The 21,371-nt window shown below is 46.4% G+C and overlaps 1 protein-coding gene across 2 annotated transcripts in view; it reads right to left on the bottom strand.

Annotated features, from left to right (window-relative positions):
- The window catches only part of KATNAL1 (katanin catalytic subunit A1 like 1), a 95,481-nt gene that overhangs the window by 57,715 nt on the left and 16,395 nt on the right, over window positions 1-21,371 (bottom strand). For both annotated transcript variants that reach the window (XM_083169847.1, XM_083169846.1), the window contains exons 3-4: window positions 20,716-20,876; window positions 11,400-11,565 (exon numbers count right to left, since the gene is read on the bottom strand). In XM_083169847.1, coding sequence (XP_083025973.1) covers window positions 11,400-11,565; window positions 20,716-20,876 — 327 coding nt within the window. The remainder of the gene's footprint in view (window positions 1-11,399; window positions 11,566-20,715; window positions 20,877-21,371) is intronic.

Below are 21,371 nucleotides of genomic sequence, written 5' to 3'. Positions count from 1 at the left end.
TGGGCTGTGAGAACAGAAGGGAAGAGGGCCCTGCTCCAAGGAGCTTACAGTCTACAATAATATTTCCTGTTCCGTTATCAGCTCATGGAAAACCCAACTATTCCCTATAGCTTGCTTACCAACTGACCCCTTACACACATGCACTAACTACAGATACCAATCTGTCCCTAAATAAGGGGGTACTTCAATTAGTCACAGTAAAATACCATTGCTAAAAGATCCCTTGCGGAGGGGGAATTAATTTGTCCCCGATAGCTGGCATTGGGGTAGATGTATTAAGCCTGGAGAAGAGATAAACTGGAGATAAAGTGGAGATAACATGGAAGAGATAACGCACCAGCCAATCAGCTGTGTTTGAAATATGACAGTTGGGATCTGATTGGCTGGTGCATTATCTCCTTCCACTTTATCTCCAGTTTATCTCTTCACCAGGCTTAATACATCTGCCCCATTATCAGAGATGTTTTGTGGGCATTCTAAACAAAATCCTGGTAACGGCTCCTTTTTGGCATCAGCGAGAACTTACCCCGGATCCTGTGTGTTTTTGTGTGAAAACAGGAAATGTTTTACTTGGTAAAATGAGGGGGTAATTCACTGTTTAAAAAAAAAAAATCACAGTAAAGTCTCAATTTTACTGTTCAATAAAAAAAAAAATATGGGAACAATTAAAAATTATCCCCTATACGTCATTCCTCAACTTTATCTCCATTCCTCAACATTGTAAGCTCTCAAGACCAGAATCCTCTCCAAAGCTTAGTAAATAAACCTGCGTTTAATAAACTATTTTGCCCCATTATGATTTTCAAATTTACAGTAATCTTCCCAATGGTAAATTCCTATTTTTAATGATATTACATAATATTTACATTGGGGGGGGGGGGGAAACACAAGGTGAAATAAAAATATTGATCCTATATGAAATCGTGCATGGCAATCTGTCTTTGAGGCATTAAACATTGTAATAGCAGATGTGTGACCCCAATCATGCTCTATATAATACTTATACATCTATAATAAATAAAGACACGGAGACTTGAATTTGGCAGAACAGTTGTTAGCTGAATTTTATTTCAAAGAATTTTTTATGCTAATTTTTATTTATTATTTTTGTTTGTTTATTTATATTTAATTTTTATTTTATTTTTTGTATTTTAATTTTAAAGGTGGCCCAGAAAAGAGCGGCTTTTAACTAAGCTCCACCCAACACCCATGCATAATCGGTCTAACATATAAAAGCGGTATCCACTCAACCTACAGCACTGGCTGCCCACTCCTCTGAGTGGGTTCGCCATCCCCGGTCGGGTAATCTAGCGAGGCCTAAGCCAAATGAGAGGCGAGCGCACCGCAACATGACCGAATACGCAATAACATAACTTGATAAACCTCTTGAATCAATAACTTGCCGCTCTTTCCCGCCTAACAGCTAACGCAATTAAACTACTAACCCAAACCCTCTAGACAATAATTTTTAGGGAAGGGAGGGCGGGGAAAATTCTCTGGAAGAAGAGGAAGACTCCTCCTACTCCCAGAGTAATGAACAGAGCCAACAACCCAAATTCAAGACAGCCATAGGCTCTCCATGTCACATGACCTCTAAGGTCACACCCAGCTATCATGTTTAATCTCCTCCATGCCTATGCAGCCATTACGTTTTACTAAACATTGTAATAGCAGATGTGTGACCCCAATCATGCTCTATATAATACTTATACATCTATAATAAATAAAGACACGGAGACTTGAATTTGGCAGAACAGTTGTTAGCTGAATTTTATTTCAAAGAATTTTTTATGCTAATTTTTATTTATTATTTTTGTTTGTTTATTTATATTTAATTTTTATTTTATTTTTTGTATTTTAATTTTAAAGGTGGCCCAGAAAAGAGCGGCTTTTAACTAAGCTCCACCCAACACCCATGCATAATCGGTCTAACATATAAAAGCGGTATCCACTCAACCTACAGCACTGGCTGCCCACTCCTCTGAGTGGGTTCGCCATCCCCGGTCGGGTAATCTAGCGAGGCCTAAGCCAAATGAGAGGCGAGCGCACCGCAACATGACCGAATACGCAATAACATAACTTGATAAACCTCTTGAATCAATAACTTGCCGCTCTTTCCCGCCAACGCGGGGTCTCTAGCAAGAGGCACCCGCCCGCCACCTATCCCAGGACTAAACCTACAACCGCTAGCAAGTCCTCGATGAACCAATACAGACCCCCCTCAACTAAATGAATCCCGTCCGGCCTAAATAGCTGATGATGCCTAAACCTTATACGCTCGTGTGGTACCACAGCTCCGCCTGCTTCAATCACCCATTTAGCTACAGCTGAATTCAATTTCTTCCTGGCCTCGTCTATGGCCCTACAGTCTCTTGCACCTCTCCAACATAACCGGGGGACCACAAAGGACCAGATCAGGGTGCATCCAGGCCAGGCACCCTTAATGGCAGCCAGGTCATCTATAATCAGGGCCCGCAACTGCAATTGGGACATTTTCCCAAGATCGTTACCCCCAAGGTGTAACACCAATATGTCCGGCACACCGAACCTCTTTACCTTCATCACCAAGAATGCCTTTAGCTCGCGCCAGGACATTCCTCTCACGCCCATCCACCTCACCAAATGACCAAAATCACATGCGGGTCCCTTGCCTGACTCTATCAACCTGGCCGCCCAATGTACAAAGGAGTGCCCAACTATCCATATTCTGCGTGCATCGGAGCCCACACCTATAAAGAAGGAGATGTTTGATATCAGTTAGCGCCTGTCTCTAGGATACCGGAGCGTTAATTCACTAGTTTTGGAAGGGTCTGCCAAAAGAAAAAAGGAATTTGGTGGTTGCAGCACAATTTGGTGCTTTGATGCTTCAATACCAATTGAAGCCACTCCTGGACACAGAAGGGAAGCCACAAACAAGGGGAGGAATGGGTTTGGAAGGGAATTTGGAAAACAAGGAATTACTCGGCCGGAGGAAAAAACGTCTGGACCTGCTGAGGGACTCTTAATTGGAGCCGAATTAGCCGAATTAGATATAGCCGAATTCAGTCCGTCAGATCAGGTAAAAAAGCGTGAAAACTCCGGACACTGGCCCAACAACAGAGTGTGGCTAATCCCCGAGTAGGAAACAATCGGGCAGGGGTAACATAGGAGTACAACCACACAGCTGGAACCCATATATGCATAGACCGTTCAGGGCAGTAGGTGAGGCCTAATATACTTTCTGTATGCTGCAGAGCGCCAACGCCCTAGCCTCTTAATTTCCCTAACCGACTGACCAGCGCTGGCAGCAGATGTGGCAGCTCCAATTCTAAAGGAGTGGGTGCCAAATTCCTCTGGTGACAAACCCAGCTCATCCAAGCATTTCCTGAGCATCCATGCAAATTGGTATCTGGTCAGGGGAGATCCATCGTAGTGCACCAACCAAGAGGCAGCCCCTGTTGGTCGCACTAGCGTATAGCGTTCAGCCATTGCTACCGGACATGCTGATTTGGGTATGACAGAGGCTATGTGCACCCACGTCCCTCTCGCTGCCTGGTCGGTCTTGGATCGCCTAATCCTGCACCAAAGCGACCCTGCATCTATGCGAATGTCTGTATATAACAGCGCGGCAGCCTTAACTTTCGATGCCGCCACCAACTCTAATATTCTAAAAGCTCCATGAAACGCCATGGAAAAGGCTAAACTGAACAGAAGGGTCTCAAACTCGGAGTCTGCAAACAAACTAATTTTTTCCAACAAGGATAACAAAAGAGGGAAGCTAATGGGACGCCTGCAATCGGGAGCTACAGGAGCAATGCGAGCCCAACCTTTCAAAGCCCTACGCACCAAGAAGCCTTTTGCAAAATCCTGTTTCCCTTTCAGCTGCGCAAAAAATGATATTCCTGCCAGGTAACGCGCTGCAACAGCTCTAGATTTCCCTGTCTTGTAAAGACGCCAGACAAAAGATAGGAATAGTTTACTGCCCCGCGTACCTGGCTGTGCTGCCCCTCCGGAAAAAGCCTCCCACTCCGACCAAGCCTGGCGGTATGTTCTAAGAGTAGCCGGCGCTACCGATAATTCCGCTAGCCCCTCCAGTCCGGGCTGATGACCTGCCAAATATAAGCCGGGCACGAGACCCCAACAACGTCAGCATAAGGAGCCAGTTCCCTAAAACGATCCCACTGAAATCGTGAAAGCGCGTCAGCTACTCCATTCTCTGTGCCCGGGACATGCCTAGCCCTAAAGAGGATGTTAAAACGTAGACATTGCAGGAAGAGCTGCGACAGCACCCTCAGAACTAAAGGTGATTTTGCCTTTTGGTTGTTAATCGCATGTACTGTGCTGTAGTTGTCGCACCAAAAGAGTACACTGCGATTAGCAAGCTGCGCGCCCCAGACTTCAATCGCCACCATAATGGGAAACAGTTCAAGGAGCAACATGTCCTTCGTGAGGCCTTTAGTGAACCACGAAGGGGGCCATGCCTGCGCGCACCAACTACCCCCCAAGAAGCACCCAAACCCTGTTGCGCCAGCAGCGTCGGTGAATAGCTGCAGTGAGCAGCTGTCAATCGCGGGAGCCAGCCAGATGCGAATGCCGTTGAAGTCCTCTAAGAAGGTAGCCCATACGGCTAGGTCGCGCCTGATCTCCGCAGATAGCCGCACTAGATGGTGAGTTCTGGCTACTCCAGAGGTTGCCCTTTCTAACTTCCTACAGAACAGCCTACCCATTGGAATGACCCTACAGGCGAAGTTAAGCTGTCCTAGCAGGGATTGGGCCTGTCGCAACGTAATTTTACGGGAATCACGGCATGCATCAATGACTTCTCTCAGCTTGGTGACTTTCTCGACAGGTAAACAGCACTGTCCCAAAACTGTGTCTATCTGGATCCCCAGGAAAGACAGGCAGGTCATAGGGCCCTCTGTTTTGTCTTCCGCAATAGGCACCCCGAATTGCGAGAAGACAGAACGAACCGTCTCTAACAACACTGCACAGTTTTCGGAACCTGCTGGGCCAACGCAAAGGAAATCATCCAGGTAGTGAGCGATCCCGCTCAACCCGGATGACCTCTCCACGCACCAATGCAAAAAGCTACTGAACTTCTCGAAAAATGCACAGGATACGGAGCACCCCATCGGCAAACATTTGTCAATGAAGTATTCCTCCCCTATGCGAAAGCCCATGTACCTAAAGGCATCGGGGTGCAGGGGCATGAGACGAAAGGCCGACTCGATGTCCACCTTCGCCATCAGTGCCCCCGCATCATTGGCCCGGACCATCTCCAGTGCGTCATCAAACGACTGATAGGTCACAGAACAAAATTCCTCAGGGATGGCATCATTTACTGACGAGCCTGCTGGATAAGAAAGGTGCTGGATAAGTCTGTACTTACCAGGAACTTTCTTGGGCACTACCCCAACGGGGGATAGAATTAGATCGGGCAGGGGAGAAGCAGGGAAGGGCCCGGCCATGCGACCTAAACGCAGCTCGGCATCAACCTTGTCCTTTAAAACTGAGGACAAGGCGCGAGCAGACTGAAGATTTTTAAACTTTCCCCCAACAACTTCACCCCGAATAGGGAGGTGAAAACCCTCTGTAAAACCTTGCAAAAGAAAATCCGCGGAATCTCTGTCCGGGTAGTGTCGGAGCCATGGTGACATGGCTTCCACCCTTACCGGAGTGTAGGCCCTATCTAGGGTTGCCTGACGTGGCAGGCCTTGCTGCTGCCGAGGCAACCGCCCCTCGAGAGGGGCGGCCCCCTCGAAAGCAGTTAAATGCCGGGTGATTCCCTGAGCAGTTTATGCAGACGTGCTTGTAACGGCACCGCTGCCCCTGATTGCAGAAGGAGTTGTTAAAGCCATAACACTTTCCCTTTGCAGCACCCGGTGTAAAAGACCTACCGGCCGCAGGGAAACGCTTCGGCCCGGCAGTGTCACTCGCCGTGGGACGCTGGGTCACCGCTGCGGCGGGAGTTGGAGCGGCAATAGCCCGCGTGTTCTCCACCGCCTCCACGGGAGTCCTGGTGAGTGCCATCCAGACTTCTACGTCCTTACACCCGAAATCTATGACATGTAAGCAGTCCTGCTTGCGCCGGAACTGCTCATCGTATGTCCTCCACGCTACCCCACCGTACGTGCGCCTCATCTCATGGACCATGTGAATGTATCGAATTACATTCATGTGTTCCCTTGGCCTATCTTCCAGGTAACATGCGGAGAACACACAGAATCCCGCTAGCCAGTTATCATAGGAGCGGAAGGCTTCCGCCCCTATGCCTCCCTTAGCCTTAGCAGCCTTGTAGGCTTTCTTGGACTCGTCAGTTAAACTGAACAAGTCCACAAATTCCCCTTTTTGTATTTTTGACCTACAGCTTTCCCTAAGACCCCTAAGTACAGCGGTGTAGTCGCAGTGCACTACCCCTGGCAAATTGCGGCGCTTGCGCTCTCTCTTCGAAATTGATGTGGCCCGCTTACGCTTGCGACTGAGGGCCTGACGACCCGCCTCCTTTTTAGCGTATTTGGCCGCCTGCTTGCGCGCCTTCTTAGCACTACCTACATCTGACCCACCAGCCGATGAGGAGGAGGAGGAAGAGGAAAAACGGCTAGATCCAGACCCCACTGTGGATGAGTATGGCACTGAACCAGCCGCATCATCAGTATTTTCCTCACCTGTCGACTCAGGCTGCGCCGCCCAGGTGTCGTCATCCGTGTCATCAGTCAAATCCGCCTCCCTTTCGTCCACAGGGTCAGCTCCACGTTCACCGGGATCTGAGGAAACAACAGACACAGACCGGGAGGGCCCTCCGGCCCTGCCCCGGCCAGACCTGCGCACACTGGAAGAGGTGTTAACATCATGCCTGCGAGGAGACCTTGGCTGGGAACCGTGCCCTGAAGGGCTGATATTTCTAAAAGCCCTGACAAATTCCGCACAACCCGGGATAGAATGGCCCCTAGCAGATGATCTGCGACTGGCAGACCCAGGTGAATCAGCCCCCTCAGAATCCACTTCAACTAAGGGAGCTAATGCCCCAGCCATTGAGGACAAAGCAGCAGATAATAAGTCCGGATCAAATGCTGGCCTGCGTGTGCTGCCGGCCTCCCCTGCTGAGTAACCGTCCCTGCTATTACTCCTTGGCCTCCTATTCGCACTAGCCCCACTCCTGACCCTTACTCTAGTGGGGGACTGTGTCACCTCTGCCTCATCCTGACTGTGACTCTCCCAGGATGGCCTATAGCCGTATTGGGGAGTCTCCGGATCAGGGGAAGGATCCATGAGCCTGCCCCGCTCCCTTGAGCTATCCCCAGCCCTTGCGCTGGCCCTTGTTGCGGCCCCGCTCCGGCCTCTGGGGCGACTAGGCCCGGCCGCCATGTCAGGTGAATGTGCTGCGCTGCGTAATGGCCGCCGATTGGTGGGAGCAGCCTCATCAGCGGCAGCAGCGCGACTCCCATCCCTTACATCGCCCGCGCCCCCTGTCCCGTGAGCAGCGCGGCGGGCGCCGTCAGCAGACCTGCGCCCACCGCGTGATGCTGCTCTGCCGCGCCTGGAAGGCTGCCCGCGCGGCGAGATGCCGTCACCACCGGGCACTCGCCGCGCCGCAGCCCCCGTCGCACGGCCTCTCCCCGTACGCCCGGCCGAGGTGCTGGGCTGCTCAGACCTGCGCCCGGGCTCGCTGAACGCGTGGGGGAAGCTCTGCTGCAATAACACTAGGCCGCGGCGGGCGTTTCCTGAACCCGTACGCCCGCCGCGCGACGCTCTCCTCCCGCGGCTAGCCGGGGGCTCTATAGAAGGGGATGAGGGAACCGCAGCAGCAGCCGCACTGGCCCGACGCCCCCCTCCAGAGCTCCCAACCGCACGCGAAGTGGGGCTGTCCGCCTCAGGTGAGTGCGCAGTCGACCCCACAGCACCCAGGACCTCTGCAAAACGGGCGGGCGGCCTAACAGCACGCCTTGAGCGGCTGGGGGCAGAACGGGACATGATAAGCTTAAAGCTATGGGGGAGATAAACTAGAGAGGGGAAATTTAAGTTAACAGGGCCTAAATTGAAGAGCAGGAAAATCTGTGTGTACTCACTGAAAATTCTCTGGAAGAAGAGGAAGACTCCTCCTACTCCCAGAGTAATGAACAGAGCCAACAACCCAAATTCAAGACAGCCATAGGCTCTCCATGTCACATGACCTCTAAGGTCACACCCAGCTATCATGTTTAATCTCCTCCATGCCTATGCAGCCATTACGTTTTACTTATAGCCCTCTTGCACAGAAATCGTTACCTCATTGCAGTCTCATTTCTTTCTATACCAGATACCGTCACTATAGTGTTAATGCCTACAGTATAATCAGTACATGCTGGCTATGTATCCACAGCAGGACTGCAGTTAAGCAATTTGCCCCGTCTGTACCCTATTGTGACATGTCCGTGTGTGTGCGCTGTGCAGATTAATGGACTGCAGATGACACAGGACTGCATACTGGAAATTACCCAGGCTGAAGAATTACAACACTCCTGCTCACATAAGAGCCTCGACTGAATAAGAATATTTCTGCATAATGAAGTCTCTGCTGTATTTTTATGCATAGCTTTGGGACTTATTTTCACATTAGACCTTTTTTTTCGTTGTGTGTGTGTTTTTTTTTTTTTTTTTTTTACAGAGAGACATCTACTACTTATCCCTAGAGGAAACAACAAGTTAAATAATACCTATATTTGCCAAGACATTAATAAGGCGATAAGCAAACCCCTAAGGATAGATTCCTTTATGCAGGATCTAAAAATTATCCGAGCAGCAAGCGATGTCTGCAACACTTCTGCTGACACTTGTGGTTGGTTGCTAGGCAAACCTGCTGTTCAATCACTCTGCCTGCATGCCAGTCACACACGCTAATGAGCAGCCCTTGAAACCCCTAGGAGAGAAATCCACACAAGCTGCAGTCTGGCTGTTTTATTTTTACAATACTCTCGTATGCATGGGGAAATAATTACTTTTTTTACTTCACACAGAAAAAAAAAAAAAAAACACCATAGCAAACATACTTAGAGTTTCACGGCTGTAATTATAAATAGACGCTGAAAAAAAAAAAAAAAAGAATCCGCAGCCAGTCCAATCATACCTACTACAAGGATTACCCATTTAGTGAAATATTAACAACATATGCTTGGTAAAATGGTGGTGAGGAAGAAGCGGTTTTGAGAGTAAAACACTGTACTGTTCCCAAAAATGCAGCTTTAAAAGGTGGCAAATGGGTCAATATTGGGCCCTTCCCTGCTATCACACGGCATTATGCTAATTTCGGTTTATCACTTCTGTAACATTAACTATAGCGTAGGCCTTTCATAAATCCGGATATGGTTGTGCCACCTTAGAAAGTAGATGTTGGGGGAGGTAAGGCGTGTTCACATCGCAATGAGTACGCCCACACCTTGGGGTATGTTTAGCACAATACCTTTGAATTACCACAAGTACTTACTCATGTGAAACACAACACCCCACTAGACACAAGTTTGGATAAACGAGCAAATCGGGACAGTCAGTAGGTATGACCATAGCAATCATGACCGCTGAAACACACACTTACAGATGCAGAGGTGCGGTAGGAAAATAAGATGTTGGTGGGTCCTGATAATTTGGCCCGTCACCAAAACAGTGATTGGTCTAATTGTATCATTAAACTCTTCACTTCATTGAACATCACATGGCAGGAATGTTACCTCCCTGTTATGTCCACGCTAATTAATATATACAGAGGTGGGCAGAGCTTGCTGATGCATTTAGTGTTCTATCACGGCCTGGGGAATGGTTAACGGTCAATGGTCTCCATTGATGCTGCATGAGGCATGAAGCCATTGTAGGGAACACATTGATCGTCTGAACCTTCGATGGTCATCTGGATAGGAGACATAGTTCTAAATTGCGCAATAGGGGGCAAGGCTAAGCCCAATGACCCTTGCACCAAGAAAAGGGGGAAATAATTCTGCCTCTCTGCCACTGAGTGTGGCGATTCATTGACTATAGTTTGCAAACCAGATAACTTGTCATTAACCCCACCACTAACGTGCCACATGACCCGTGATTGGTCTACAAGGGACCTGTACTTTTATCTCAGAAAGCCATGATCTCTTGAAACAGTACAAATCATGGCTAACTCTGACATACAATTAGACTTTTTAAATATTATTGCAATTAGTACTGACTGCCGACAGAAAATCATCACCAGAGCCTCGAAAGGAACACGGTGAAGATGCTGGAATACAGACAACCTGCATCCTGTTCGGTTAGTATATGGGGCAGGTTAGAGTCGGACTAGGGATTGGGGGGGTTAGGGCACTAGTTCGGTGACTTATGGATAGGTTGTGGGTGGGGGGGGGACAGGTCAGGGTTAGGCTGTGGGGGGGGGAGTGTTAGGTTTCGTGGGGTCAGGGTTAGGCTGCGTGGAGGGAGCTTTAGGTTTCGGTGGGTTAGGGTTATGCTGTGGGGGAAAGTTAGGCTAGGAAGCGGGCAGCAGGAGTTAGAGTTAGAAACTTGCAGGGAGGGTAAGGGTCAGGCTATTTCAAGTTAAGGAACTTAGACCCTTTGGGATTCTCCATATCGGGATACCGGGGTTGGTCTTTGGACCGCTGGCATGCTGAACGCCGGCATATCGGATGTACTGGGTCATAGTTTTTAACGATTATTCATTTTACCTTCAACAGATTTTCATGGCACCTTTAGAATAAAAGTATTTTTAATTCATAAATTTGGAAACAAATATCAAATTAAATAAATTGTGCCTATCTGTCATCCTTAGGGTCAGCTATTTGGCAGAGCACAGTTCCAACTGTCCACATGTTTTATGGTTGGCAGCCAATGACACTGGTTTTGCCTATCTCTTTGACCATAAATAATTTGATTTGGTCTGGGACCATAAACCCAACGCAACACTGCAGGTGCCCCTCAGCACCTTAGGCACACAGTTTGAGAACCTCTGCTTTAACTGCCTAAAATGTGGTGAAATGTGAGTGTGAAAATCAGCCAGCCACATAATCTGTGTAATCAATGGGTGTCACGTTTTAAAGGAATAGAATGGTGAGAATAAGTACAGTATAACTTGTGTCATCTAGAACATAACTAAATAAAATATTATAATCAACAAACTGCTTGCTGGGCTTTGACAATGAGCAATACTAAATAATATTCCACAAATTAACTATTACGGCTTCATGTGATCTCATTTACACAAAGGGCTACAATAACTATGTGGGAAATTCTATTTATCCCCCCATTACTTTGGGCACTCATTAAAACATTTCAATATATCATATCATTATTATGGTTTGCATATCATAATAAAGCTTCCCGATTTTGCCATGTGTGCTATGAACTGCTATAAAATAAAATAATAATAATAATAATAATAATAAATGGTGTTTTTAGTCCCAGAAAATCCCTACCTTGTCATCTTTAGCCCTTCCTCGGACTTCCCTGTCCCGGTTTGAGGGCTTGTCGTTTTTCGAGATGGGATGGGCTCTGCCAACCGGTGCATGAGGTTGGATTGCTGGAGATTCTTTCCTTAAAGGTTTTACCTCTCTGTTGGGTCGTCTGACTTGAGGAGGAGCCCTGAAGATAAGAAAAAGGCGAGACATACACTAAATGAGTCAAGCGGTTAGTACTGAACAAGCTCTAAAGAAACTGTGCTTTTTGGAGCTTGGTATACAAGGCCAGACTGCAGTTCACAATGACAATACTCGGGACTCCGGTGAGTAACATTATTTAGCCCAATGCAGGATACATAAATAGTATAATACTGACTGGGTAGGTAGAGGATGCAGAACTGCTCATAAGCGGTCACAGCGTGACCTGATTTACTCATGTGCCCTTCCTTCTCTTACTTGTACATCACCATGCTTCCTTTGATAGCAGCAAATCCCTTGGTTTTATGCCACCCGAATATAGGTTGATTATCCCTTATCCGGATGTCCCAAAACCTATGGTTTTCGGAATATTTCAAGATTCCCTCCCCCCCACCACCTTTTTCATACTCGCCTCGTCTCCCGGTGTCCACAGCAGCCATCAGATTATTGTGCCATGCATCCTTAGGACCAGGAATACCGCTGAAGATTAATCCGACGGTTGGTGTGGATGCCATGGGACACCATGGACATCGGAGGACCACCAGGGGACCAGGCGAGTATGCAAAAATAAAAATATTCAGAAATCCGGAATAACCCCTAATCCAAAATGCTTCTGGGCCCAAGCATTTTGGATAATGGATACTCAACCTGTACTTGTTTTAGTAACGTCTGTTAATGAAGAAATGTTTATATACCCTGTACTTGTCCAATACGGTCTTGAACCGCAAGTCACCGTGTTTTTGTTTGTTTACTTGTTTATGATCTGTAACTGGGCAATGCGGATCCCTTGTGGCACTATATTATAGGTATATTAATGATTATTAAAATAATAATATTAATACACAACTTTTGAACTCCTTGGAAAGTTCTCTTTTCTGCCACAGGTTTTCTAAACAATGTATGACAGATAAAACGGGTAAAAAGGATGGATGTAAAAATTGATGCATATAAAATAAGCCGGGTTGATGACATCTGAAAGGTTGAGCCGGCCGCAGATCAGGTAAGTTTGGGGGGGGGTTCAGATCTATAGGAACCGAACCCGCTCATCTCAAGTTTCACCTGGTAAATGTTGCTTTTAAAAAATAAAAAGAGCAGACTCACACAAGTCCCACACCTCCAGAACTACGAGGTCATTACATTTAGCCACAAGTGTTATTGTAGGGGTTCACAGGGTTGGCCATACATGTAGTCTATTTGTGGGCAAAGATAAGATCAGAAGATGAGAACTCAAGTTCAGGATAGGGATGTAGCAGTTACAATGCAAATAATGAGATTGGAGACACTGAGGTTGAACCTACAATTCCAAAATGTTAATGGTACTTGTTTCCTAGCACGGCGCCCCAGATTTCCATCGTACACCATCGCATTGCATGCAATATTGCAGCATGGGATGCAATACGATTTTTAATTGTACAAGCACCGATGGGTGCTTACAATGTGAAATGCACCCCCATTCTCAACACCACCCCCACTATCAACGCCAACCTGAAGCGAGCCGGCGAGGGGCGGCGGTACGCATCCTCCGACCTTTTCATACCCCCACTATCCACGTTGGCGTGGAGTTGAATTTAGGTAGTGTGGCGAGCGCAGCGAGCGGACGCAAATTACTTAACATGTATTCTGCGTCCGCTCGCCACGCTTCGGGCTTGGTGGCTCGCCGCGCTTGCCACACTTTTTAAAATCAACTCCACGCCGACGTGGATAGTGGGGGTATGAAAAGGTCGGAGGACTGCGGTACACAGCCTGGCAGCCATTGCTGAGGATGATGATTGCCATGTATGGCTGTGTGTGGTACAACATTTGTACCACACACAGCCATACATGGTAATCATCATCACCATCAGTGGCTGCCAGGGTTGTGTGTGGTATAGCCATTGATAATGTGACTTCCAGACAACTATTAGTGTCAGTATTTCAAGATGATATTGTGACAGTCTGTGCACATTTTTTTCCCTATGATACAGATGGGTATACTTTACAGGAGCCTATAAGCGGGCAAAGAAACTCAGTGCCGCAGCGGCAGTACAGACTGAGTGCTTCCAAGATGGCGTAGCTATAGCATCACACAGGGAAGTGTGTTATACATACAGGCCTGATGCACTGCAGGTCCTTGTACACTATAGTACAGTAACACACACAGTCTACAGATTCTATATGCAAGGAAAGTAAATTCCTTGGTGTAACAGACGTCCGCGCTGCCGAGACACAGCCAGGCATGCATATATATTCATATACATGCCAGGCTGTGTCTCAACAGTGCGACCGTCCATTACACCCAAGAATTAAATTTTTACCCCATTTGGGGTAATTTACCTCTGTTCCCTGACCACTGACTTAGATGGAGCACAGTTATGAGGCACATCTGACCATTGGACCAGGAAAACTCCACAGTATTCCTCTTCTGTCCGTTTTCCTCAATGACTTCAGTTTAAGCTTAAACTGGAGCTGCTTCAAAGTCAAATCAATTTTGTCTTGTGAAAAACAAAAAAGTGCTGGGTACTTCTGTATTAGTTGGGCGCCCAATTTAGCTATGTACGCTTGCGGAAGGAAATCGCGTCGCATTGCACCTCATGTCCCGTTTTAGTGCAATGCGATGCAATCCCAGTACTTTATATGCATATAGTAATGATGTATGGCTATAAATTACCGTAACTATGGTTTGTGAATAAACTTAAGCTAAGTAAATAGCGTAGTCAGTCAGAAGTTGTGTAAGTGCTCCTGGTCCCTCACTCTGAGGTAAAACAGTGTCAGTGATGGATGCTACCCAGAGCTCTTCCACTGTTTCAGTGACTTGTGTCAACAGCAGCATGGCAGCAGGTCAGCAGATGTCTCTATTCAGTCTACCGACATCAGAGGAGGAGGCGTTGGTATTTTTGCAGCGCAAAAATTTGCAGCTGGTTACGCAAACTTGCGTAAATGTGCATCCCATGAAGCTTGCAGTGAGAGAAGGTCAGTGGCGGTGCCATATAAAGTCTTGTCGCAGAAAGGTGACAGTGTGAGCAGGCCTTTGGTACCCTGGTTGCTGGCTGCCATTCGTCACGCTCATACGCTTTCTTTACTCCTGGGCACAGGAACTTACCAGTGTCGCCTACTGTGAAAGAGAGTTGGGGATGTCCATTAAGACGACGGTGCAGTATAATGCCCTTATGAGGGAGGCTTGCACCGTCAATCTTCTTTCACAGCCCCAGACACAAATTGGAGGACCGGGACTTGTGGTGGAGGTCGATGAGACCCTGTTCTCCAAAAAAAAATATGCCGTGGGGAGGTTGCCACAGCAATGGGTGTTCGGTGGCATCTGCAGGGAGACGGGGGCCTGCTTCCTCACAGCCATCGACAGGAGAGATGCCACCACACTTATGGCTGCCATTACAGCGCATGTTGCCCCCGTATCGATTATTTACAGAGACTGCTGGAGGGCCTATAAGATGGAGGAATGAGAAGAGGCCGGCTATGAACACTGCAGGGTAAACCACAAACACAATTTTGTGGACCCTTAATCTGGGGTACACACCCAGAATATCGAAAGGATGTGGGGGTCCGCCAAGTGGAGGAACAAAAAACAGAGGCACTGCAAGGCAGCACTTGATCTCATACCTGCACGAGTTCATGTGAAGGAGAAGTGTGGCTGCAGCAAACCCTTTGGCCTGTTCTGTATGTGCTTGTGATTATTGCTATATGTCATCATTATCTTTGCTATTGTTATTTATTCATTATTCTTTATCTTAATCATTTCTGACTAAATTTACAGTTTGACGTTAACATGTGTCCACATTACTGTCTCAGATGTGTTGTAGGACTGCTGTGAATGTGTTCCTAAAACCACCCCACCCCGAAGCGTGTCAAGCGCAGCGAGCCCCCTGAGGCGCGGCGGAACGCGTCCTCCCGACCTTTTGATACCCCCACTATCCACGTCGGCGTGGAGTTGAATTTATATAGTGTGGCGAGTGCCGCAAGCCACCGAGCTCGAAGCGTGGTGAGCGCAGAGAGTCCAGCGAGGGGACGCGGATTACTTTACATGCTTTCGCTCGCCGCGCTGGGCTCGGTGGCTCGCAGCGCTATATAACATCAACTGCACGCCGACATGGAAAGTGGGGGTATGAAAAGGTCGGGAGGACGCGCTCGCCACGCTTCGGGGTGGCGTGGATAGTGGGGCAACGCTGCGCTTGCAACGCTATGGGGTGGTGTGGATAGTGGGGTGGTAGCTATGGGGTGGTGTGGATAGTGGGGGGGTACTTACAATTGGCACTACATTTAATGCCATCACCCCATACAAAATCGCATGCAATCACATGCGATTTTGGGCAGCGAATACATTACTTAGTAAGATCGCATCGCATTGTGAGGTACAATGCGATGCGATAAGCCCGCCAAAAATAGCAGTGAATACATTAGTTAGTAATATCGCATTTCCAGTTTTAGTGTCATACAATGCGTGAGCTACAATGCCATGTGATGCGATAAGACCGGGAAAAATAGCAGTGAATAAATTAGTTAGTGATATCGCATCGCACGCATCGTGGGACACTAAAACTGGACATGCAATGCGATTTCCTTACGCAGAATAGCCCACTAAGCAAATAGCTTAGAGGGCACCAAACTAATACATAAGTACCAAGTGCTGTCATCAAGAAACATAGGGGGGAGATGCATCAAGTTGTGAAAAGGTTGACCAATAGTTATTATGTGGGTAACTTTTCTAATGGTCTTCCCTGCTTAATACACCCCAAGGTCAACAACTTTATTTAACTCCCATCAACAGATGCTCAATACAGAATTCAAATACTGGCCAGCCTTATATGTGGTGTGACACTAAAATAACATAAAATAATTAGGAATATTTATACTTGATTCTGAGATATGATTTGCATAGCTATGCAGCGCATGATCTAGTTTGTGACCAAAGTTGTTTCCAGTCTTTGGTATAATGAATTTAAAGATGGACCTATGAGATTTTGCCGATAAGAAACATTTCCAGTATAATACCCAGTTCGGGAAGTGATATTTACCCTGCAGATAGTTTTCAGTCAGCCTGGAATAGTCCGTATATAAGCAAATAGCACTTTGCAAAGCAAGCAATGGAGACATCAGGGACTAGATCCACAATGTTGGTGGTGCTGGTCGGGGTACTTGAAAAGACTCAACGTGTTTCAGTATTTCTGGACTAACACCTTCCTCAGGAACAGTGTCCTGAGGAAGGTGTTAGTTATCCTGATTACTGCTCCTGGGGAAGGTGTTCCGCCTACTGTAATGCCTTGAGCCTTTTCAAGTACCCTGACTTTGTTCTAGGTCAGCAGCGCCACCATTGTGGATCTGGACCTTGCAGTCTCCGTTGCGTGCTCTGTAAAGTGCTATTTACTTATATACGGACTAAAAACTATCTTCAGGGTAAATATCACTTCCCGAGCTGGGAATCATACCGGAAAAGTTTGTTATCAGCACAATCTCATAGGCCCATTTTTAAACTCACCCTTGGTCACAAACAAGATCTCTGCATAGCTATGCAAATGATACCTCAGAATCAAGTATAATTATTGCTAATTATTTTAGGTTATTTTTGTGTCTAATTGAGCTCAACATATTATGTTATTTTTTTAAAATAATAAATATTGTTTACAAAATATATGTATAAAGCTGTGTACACACGGGGCGATATATTGCTCAGTATCCCGTTTGCATCAGCGACCAGAGATGGTCTCTGATGAAAAAGAAACTGCCGGGGGAGCCTGGCAGTGGAAATCAGCTGGTCGCAGGAGCATGTTCCTGCAACCAGCGATCATTACGGGGAAAAAACGGTATATCGCCGGTGCACACTCCCATTGCGGGTAATATGGTCGCTCAGCGACATTAGCAAAAATCGCCCCGTGTGTACACACCATTAGTTCCATATCCTCAGTGAAACCCAGCACTGCTCTCCAATTTCTTTTGGTCCGTTTTAACTGTAAAGAGGGTCTTTACACTCCCCTCTACAGAAGAAGCCAAAACGGAGCCCAAAGATACAGCCTTTTCCATTTTTCAAACCTATCCTACAGACCCAGCTTGACGCGTGAAGACCACATTGTACATTCAGAAGCTATAAAACTGTAACATTGTGTAACGCTTTCACTTTTTCAATCCCTAGCTACAATATTTAAGTCAACTACTTCAAACAAGCATGCAGATAATGTTAGATGATGCTATAACAAACATTTCCTTTATTGCCTTTAAAAGTGAATTGCTGTAGAAAAAGACATAAAAAAACGCAAAATTCTACAGCACAACGATATAATAAAAAGTTTTGCATGGAATCGATTCTACATCCACTTTCAGAGGAAAAAAAAAAAAAGAAAGAAAATCACTAGAATATAAAGATATACTTGAGTTTAGAAGTCTATAAAATAAATTCTATATATACGTTTGACGGATTGTTCTAAACCGTAACATTCTTCCCCCGTCTTTAAGTCAGTGCTAGACAAATTATGTCTTTAGAACAGACTCTGGTATTAGATTTGAAACACATTACTTTTAAATGAAAAGTGGCAGATTGCAAGAATAGGAAGCATCACACCACAGACAATGGAAATATTCTGTATCATACATTCGGAGAATTAACAGGTTTATTGAGAGACAAGCCATAAATGTATCCCACGCAGCAGGCCTACTGAGAAAATTGAATTATCTGAGAAGAAACTCGAAAAATAAAAGGATTGATCTCAACAAACCAACAAATTCAGTTTGTTCTTGATAATATATAGCTGGGAAAGCAAGACAAACTTCACAATGCTTGCACAGTGTTAGGATGCTCATACACTAGGGCGATTTCTACCGCATCTGTGCGACGCATCAAAGGATTGTTTGCAGGTTGAATGGGTCCCCCAATGCAATGGCGCAGGCCTGCCAGTCGCATTGAAAAATATGATGTGCTGCACATAATATGTATCGGATTTTATGAGCGATCACGTGTTCACTTAAAAAAAAAAAAAAAAACAGTTTAACACTAGCCGGCCCTCTGATTGGCTGAGAGAGAGCTCTCTCAGACAATAAGCGGCCGTCTAAATGTGAGGCCTTTGATTGGCTGAGAGCTCTCTCTGCCAGAGTGCCACCCAGTGTTTAAAAAAAAAAAAAAAAAATCAAATTCTGCCGCTGAGCCCTGCCGCCGCCAGCGTTCCGTCACAGTGCTGCACTCCACCACCAGCCCTCTTCCAGCAACTGATGTGGCATCGCAGTTGGCATAGGATATCGGTTGCTGGAAAAACCACACTTTAGCACCACAAGATGCGAACGATGCAATGGGACATCGCATTGCGATATCACATCGCATAGGTGTTTGGGCACCATTAGCATTACACTGACTTATGGGGTGAAATTTACTAGGATGAAAGATTCAGAAAGTGAGAGATTTGGTAAGAAATCTCCAGATTTTTTTAAAGCGGCAATCATTTACACTACAAACTTAAACTGGTTTTGCAGTGTAAATGATTGCCATTTTAAAAAAAACTAGAAATTTCTTACCAAATCTCTCACTTTCTGAATCGCTCATTCTATTACATTTTCCCCAAGGTATTTATTACAAGGTCAAACAAATCAAATGGCCCTTTGACATACAATACAAGCTAATGGAATCACAGGAAATAATGCAGGTAATCAATGATAGGCAAAAGGTCTATGCATGCCTTATAGGGTGATACCAACACCCTTTTTAATTCACCACAATAAAAAAAAAAGCCAGATGAATGTGTAGTATGAATAATGAGCCACGGTACCAAATTTTAAGATTCAACTTTCATCTCATCTGGGGACACTGGAACACTCTGGTGAGAAAGAATGGATGTGGAGCAGGCACTAAACCGTTAACTGAAATCTAGATTAAGCTAAACAATTGTGTAACCAGTGAAATGGTCAGTGACGGCATTGGCAGGTGCATAAAGTTCATGAAGGTCTACACCTAAAGTGCAGACCTTCATGCAAGCAGTGGTCCACATTTAACCTCATTACTTTATGTCCTGCCTGTTTCTCCTTGGGAATGGATGAGTTCAGCATCCCAGAGTTCTGGATGCTGGCGTTCACTATACCGACACCCGACTACCATCGGGAGACCGGTGCATCAGTTAAGATGCCGGTGCCAGAATCCTGAATGCCGGCATGCTGAACATAAGTGCCAGGGCGGGTTTACGTCAGGCTGGAGAAGGGGGTGGGGGGGGGTTTAGGATTAGACACTAGTGGAGGGACCTAAGGCTAGGCTGCAGAGGGGGAAGGTTAGGGTTAGGCTGCCAGGATTCCCTCCTCCAGGATGCCAGCTCTGTTATTCTGACCGCCGGTCATCCCTATGTATCACCTTGGGAATCTTGTTTCGTTTGCCTTCTGGCACACTTTTTTTAATGTATTTTTTTTTTTTTTTGCATCTTCGGTAAACAGAATTGCAGTGTCCAAAAACATTTTTTACATTTTCAAAAAATGACTACACCAATGGCTCCAATTACGACCTAAGAGGGGAACACTGTCTGCCAATGTAAGTATGGGAGCTGCGGAAGGTGAGGTGGGATGGACTAATGAAAATGGGGGAGCAGAATGAAGGCCCAGCCATGGCAGAACGGTGGGCGGGATGGGGAGGACTGGGGGGGGGGGGGGCATAGGCTGAGGTATCCAATATGAAGTCCAGGACCAGCACAAGGAAGTCTTTACTTAAGGGGAAAAATAGAAACCATGTAATTACAGCAGGTGCCAGGCGACATCACGTCCACAGCAAACCAGCAGCAGTGGGTGGGCAATCCCGAGGATCTCCCATCACTGCTGCTGTCAAGGTGATGCTTGGAAGAGTGGCAGATGAAATGATCAGGACACTGGTGGCAGAGTCGCAGCTGCCAACTGGTACTGGGCTGCCTGATCACAGATTCTGGTGGCAGACATGTGAGGATGGAGTGTCTCAGAAATGGCAAAGCTAGTGATTGGAACACTTGGTAGGCAGAGCCACAGCTACACTGTAACTGCAGAGCTGGGGTGTAGGGGCTGCCCGATGCGGCCAAGCCAGAGAAGTGAGTAAATAAATCTGGATTTGCAGATGATAATCACCCAGACAAATTTGTTAAGTACGGCCTAACAGATGTCGGACAACAACAGAGATCTGCAGCAGATACAGAGTGCTAGACTATTATATACGCACCTGTGCTCTGCTGGAACCGGTGGAGGCCAAACTGCGGGGTCCTTGACTGGTTCATCTTGGAAAGCCACAGGGAAGTCTGCAGGCTTTTCAATTTTAAAGGATTCTAATGTGTTTACAATGGTTTTCATTTGCTCATATTCTTCCACTAACTCTTGGCACACCTGCAAAACAATAAAGACATTGAAATTTGTTTTTGCATAAAGATTAGATCTGCTTTGTTTCATGGGAGAGGGCCCATGAATGGGTCCGGTGTCAGGTATCGCTGAAAAGACCGCAGCCAAGCTTGTCAGTCAAGCTGTAGCTCTGTTGGAAATAAGAATGGATCAACTCCATCAAGCTTTACTCCCGGAGTCCATGAAGTAACATTATAATACAGTACACATCCATTCAATGGACAGCTGCTCTATGTAGACACTTTATATAATTTGGCCCACAATAGATGCATTTGTTTCCTCAACAAAGTAGAGTACACCATTGTTGGATTGAATCATTATTAATAGAATTGCAGCCTATACATTCAGTACCAATAGAGTTGCTCAGTAAGGTCACTAGCCCTTAAGAGACCGGTAGGTAGGCAGGATGTACATGAATGGTTTACTATTCATTAAAGTTAGAAAAAGTATAATCCAAAAAATAATCCATATTATCATCTCCTG

Source organism: Crinia signifera, chromosome 2, assembly GCF_055691185.1.
Source record: "Crinia signifera chromosome 2, ASM5569118v1, whole genome shotgun sequence".
NCBI lineage: Eukaryota > Metazoa > Chordata > Amphibia > Anura > Myobatrachidae > Crinia > Crinia signifera.
Note: the sequence above shows the minus strand (reverse complement) of the source record. Positions and strands in the feature narration are given on the sequence as shown.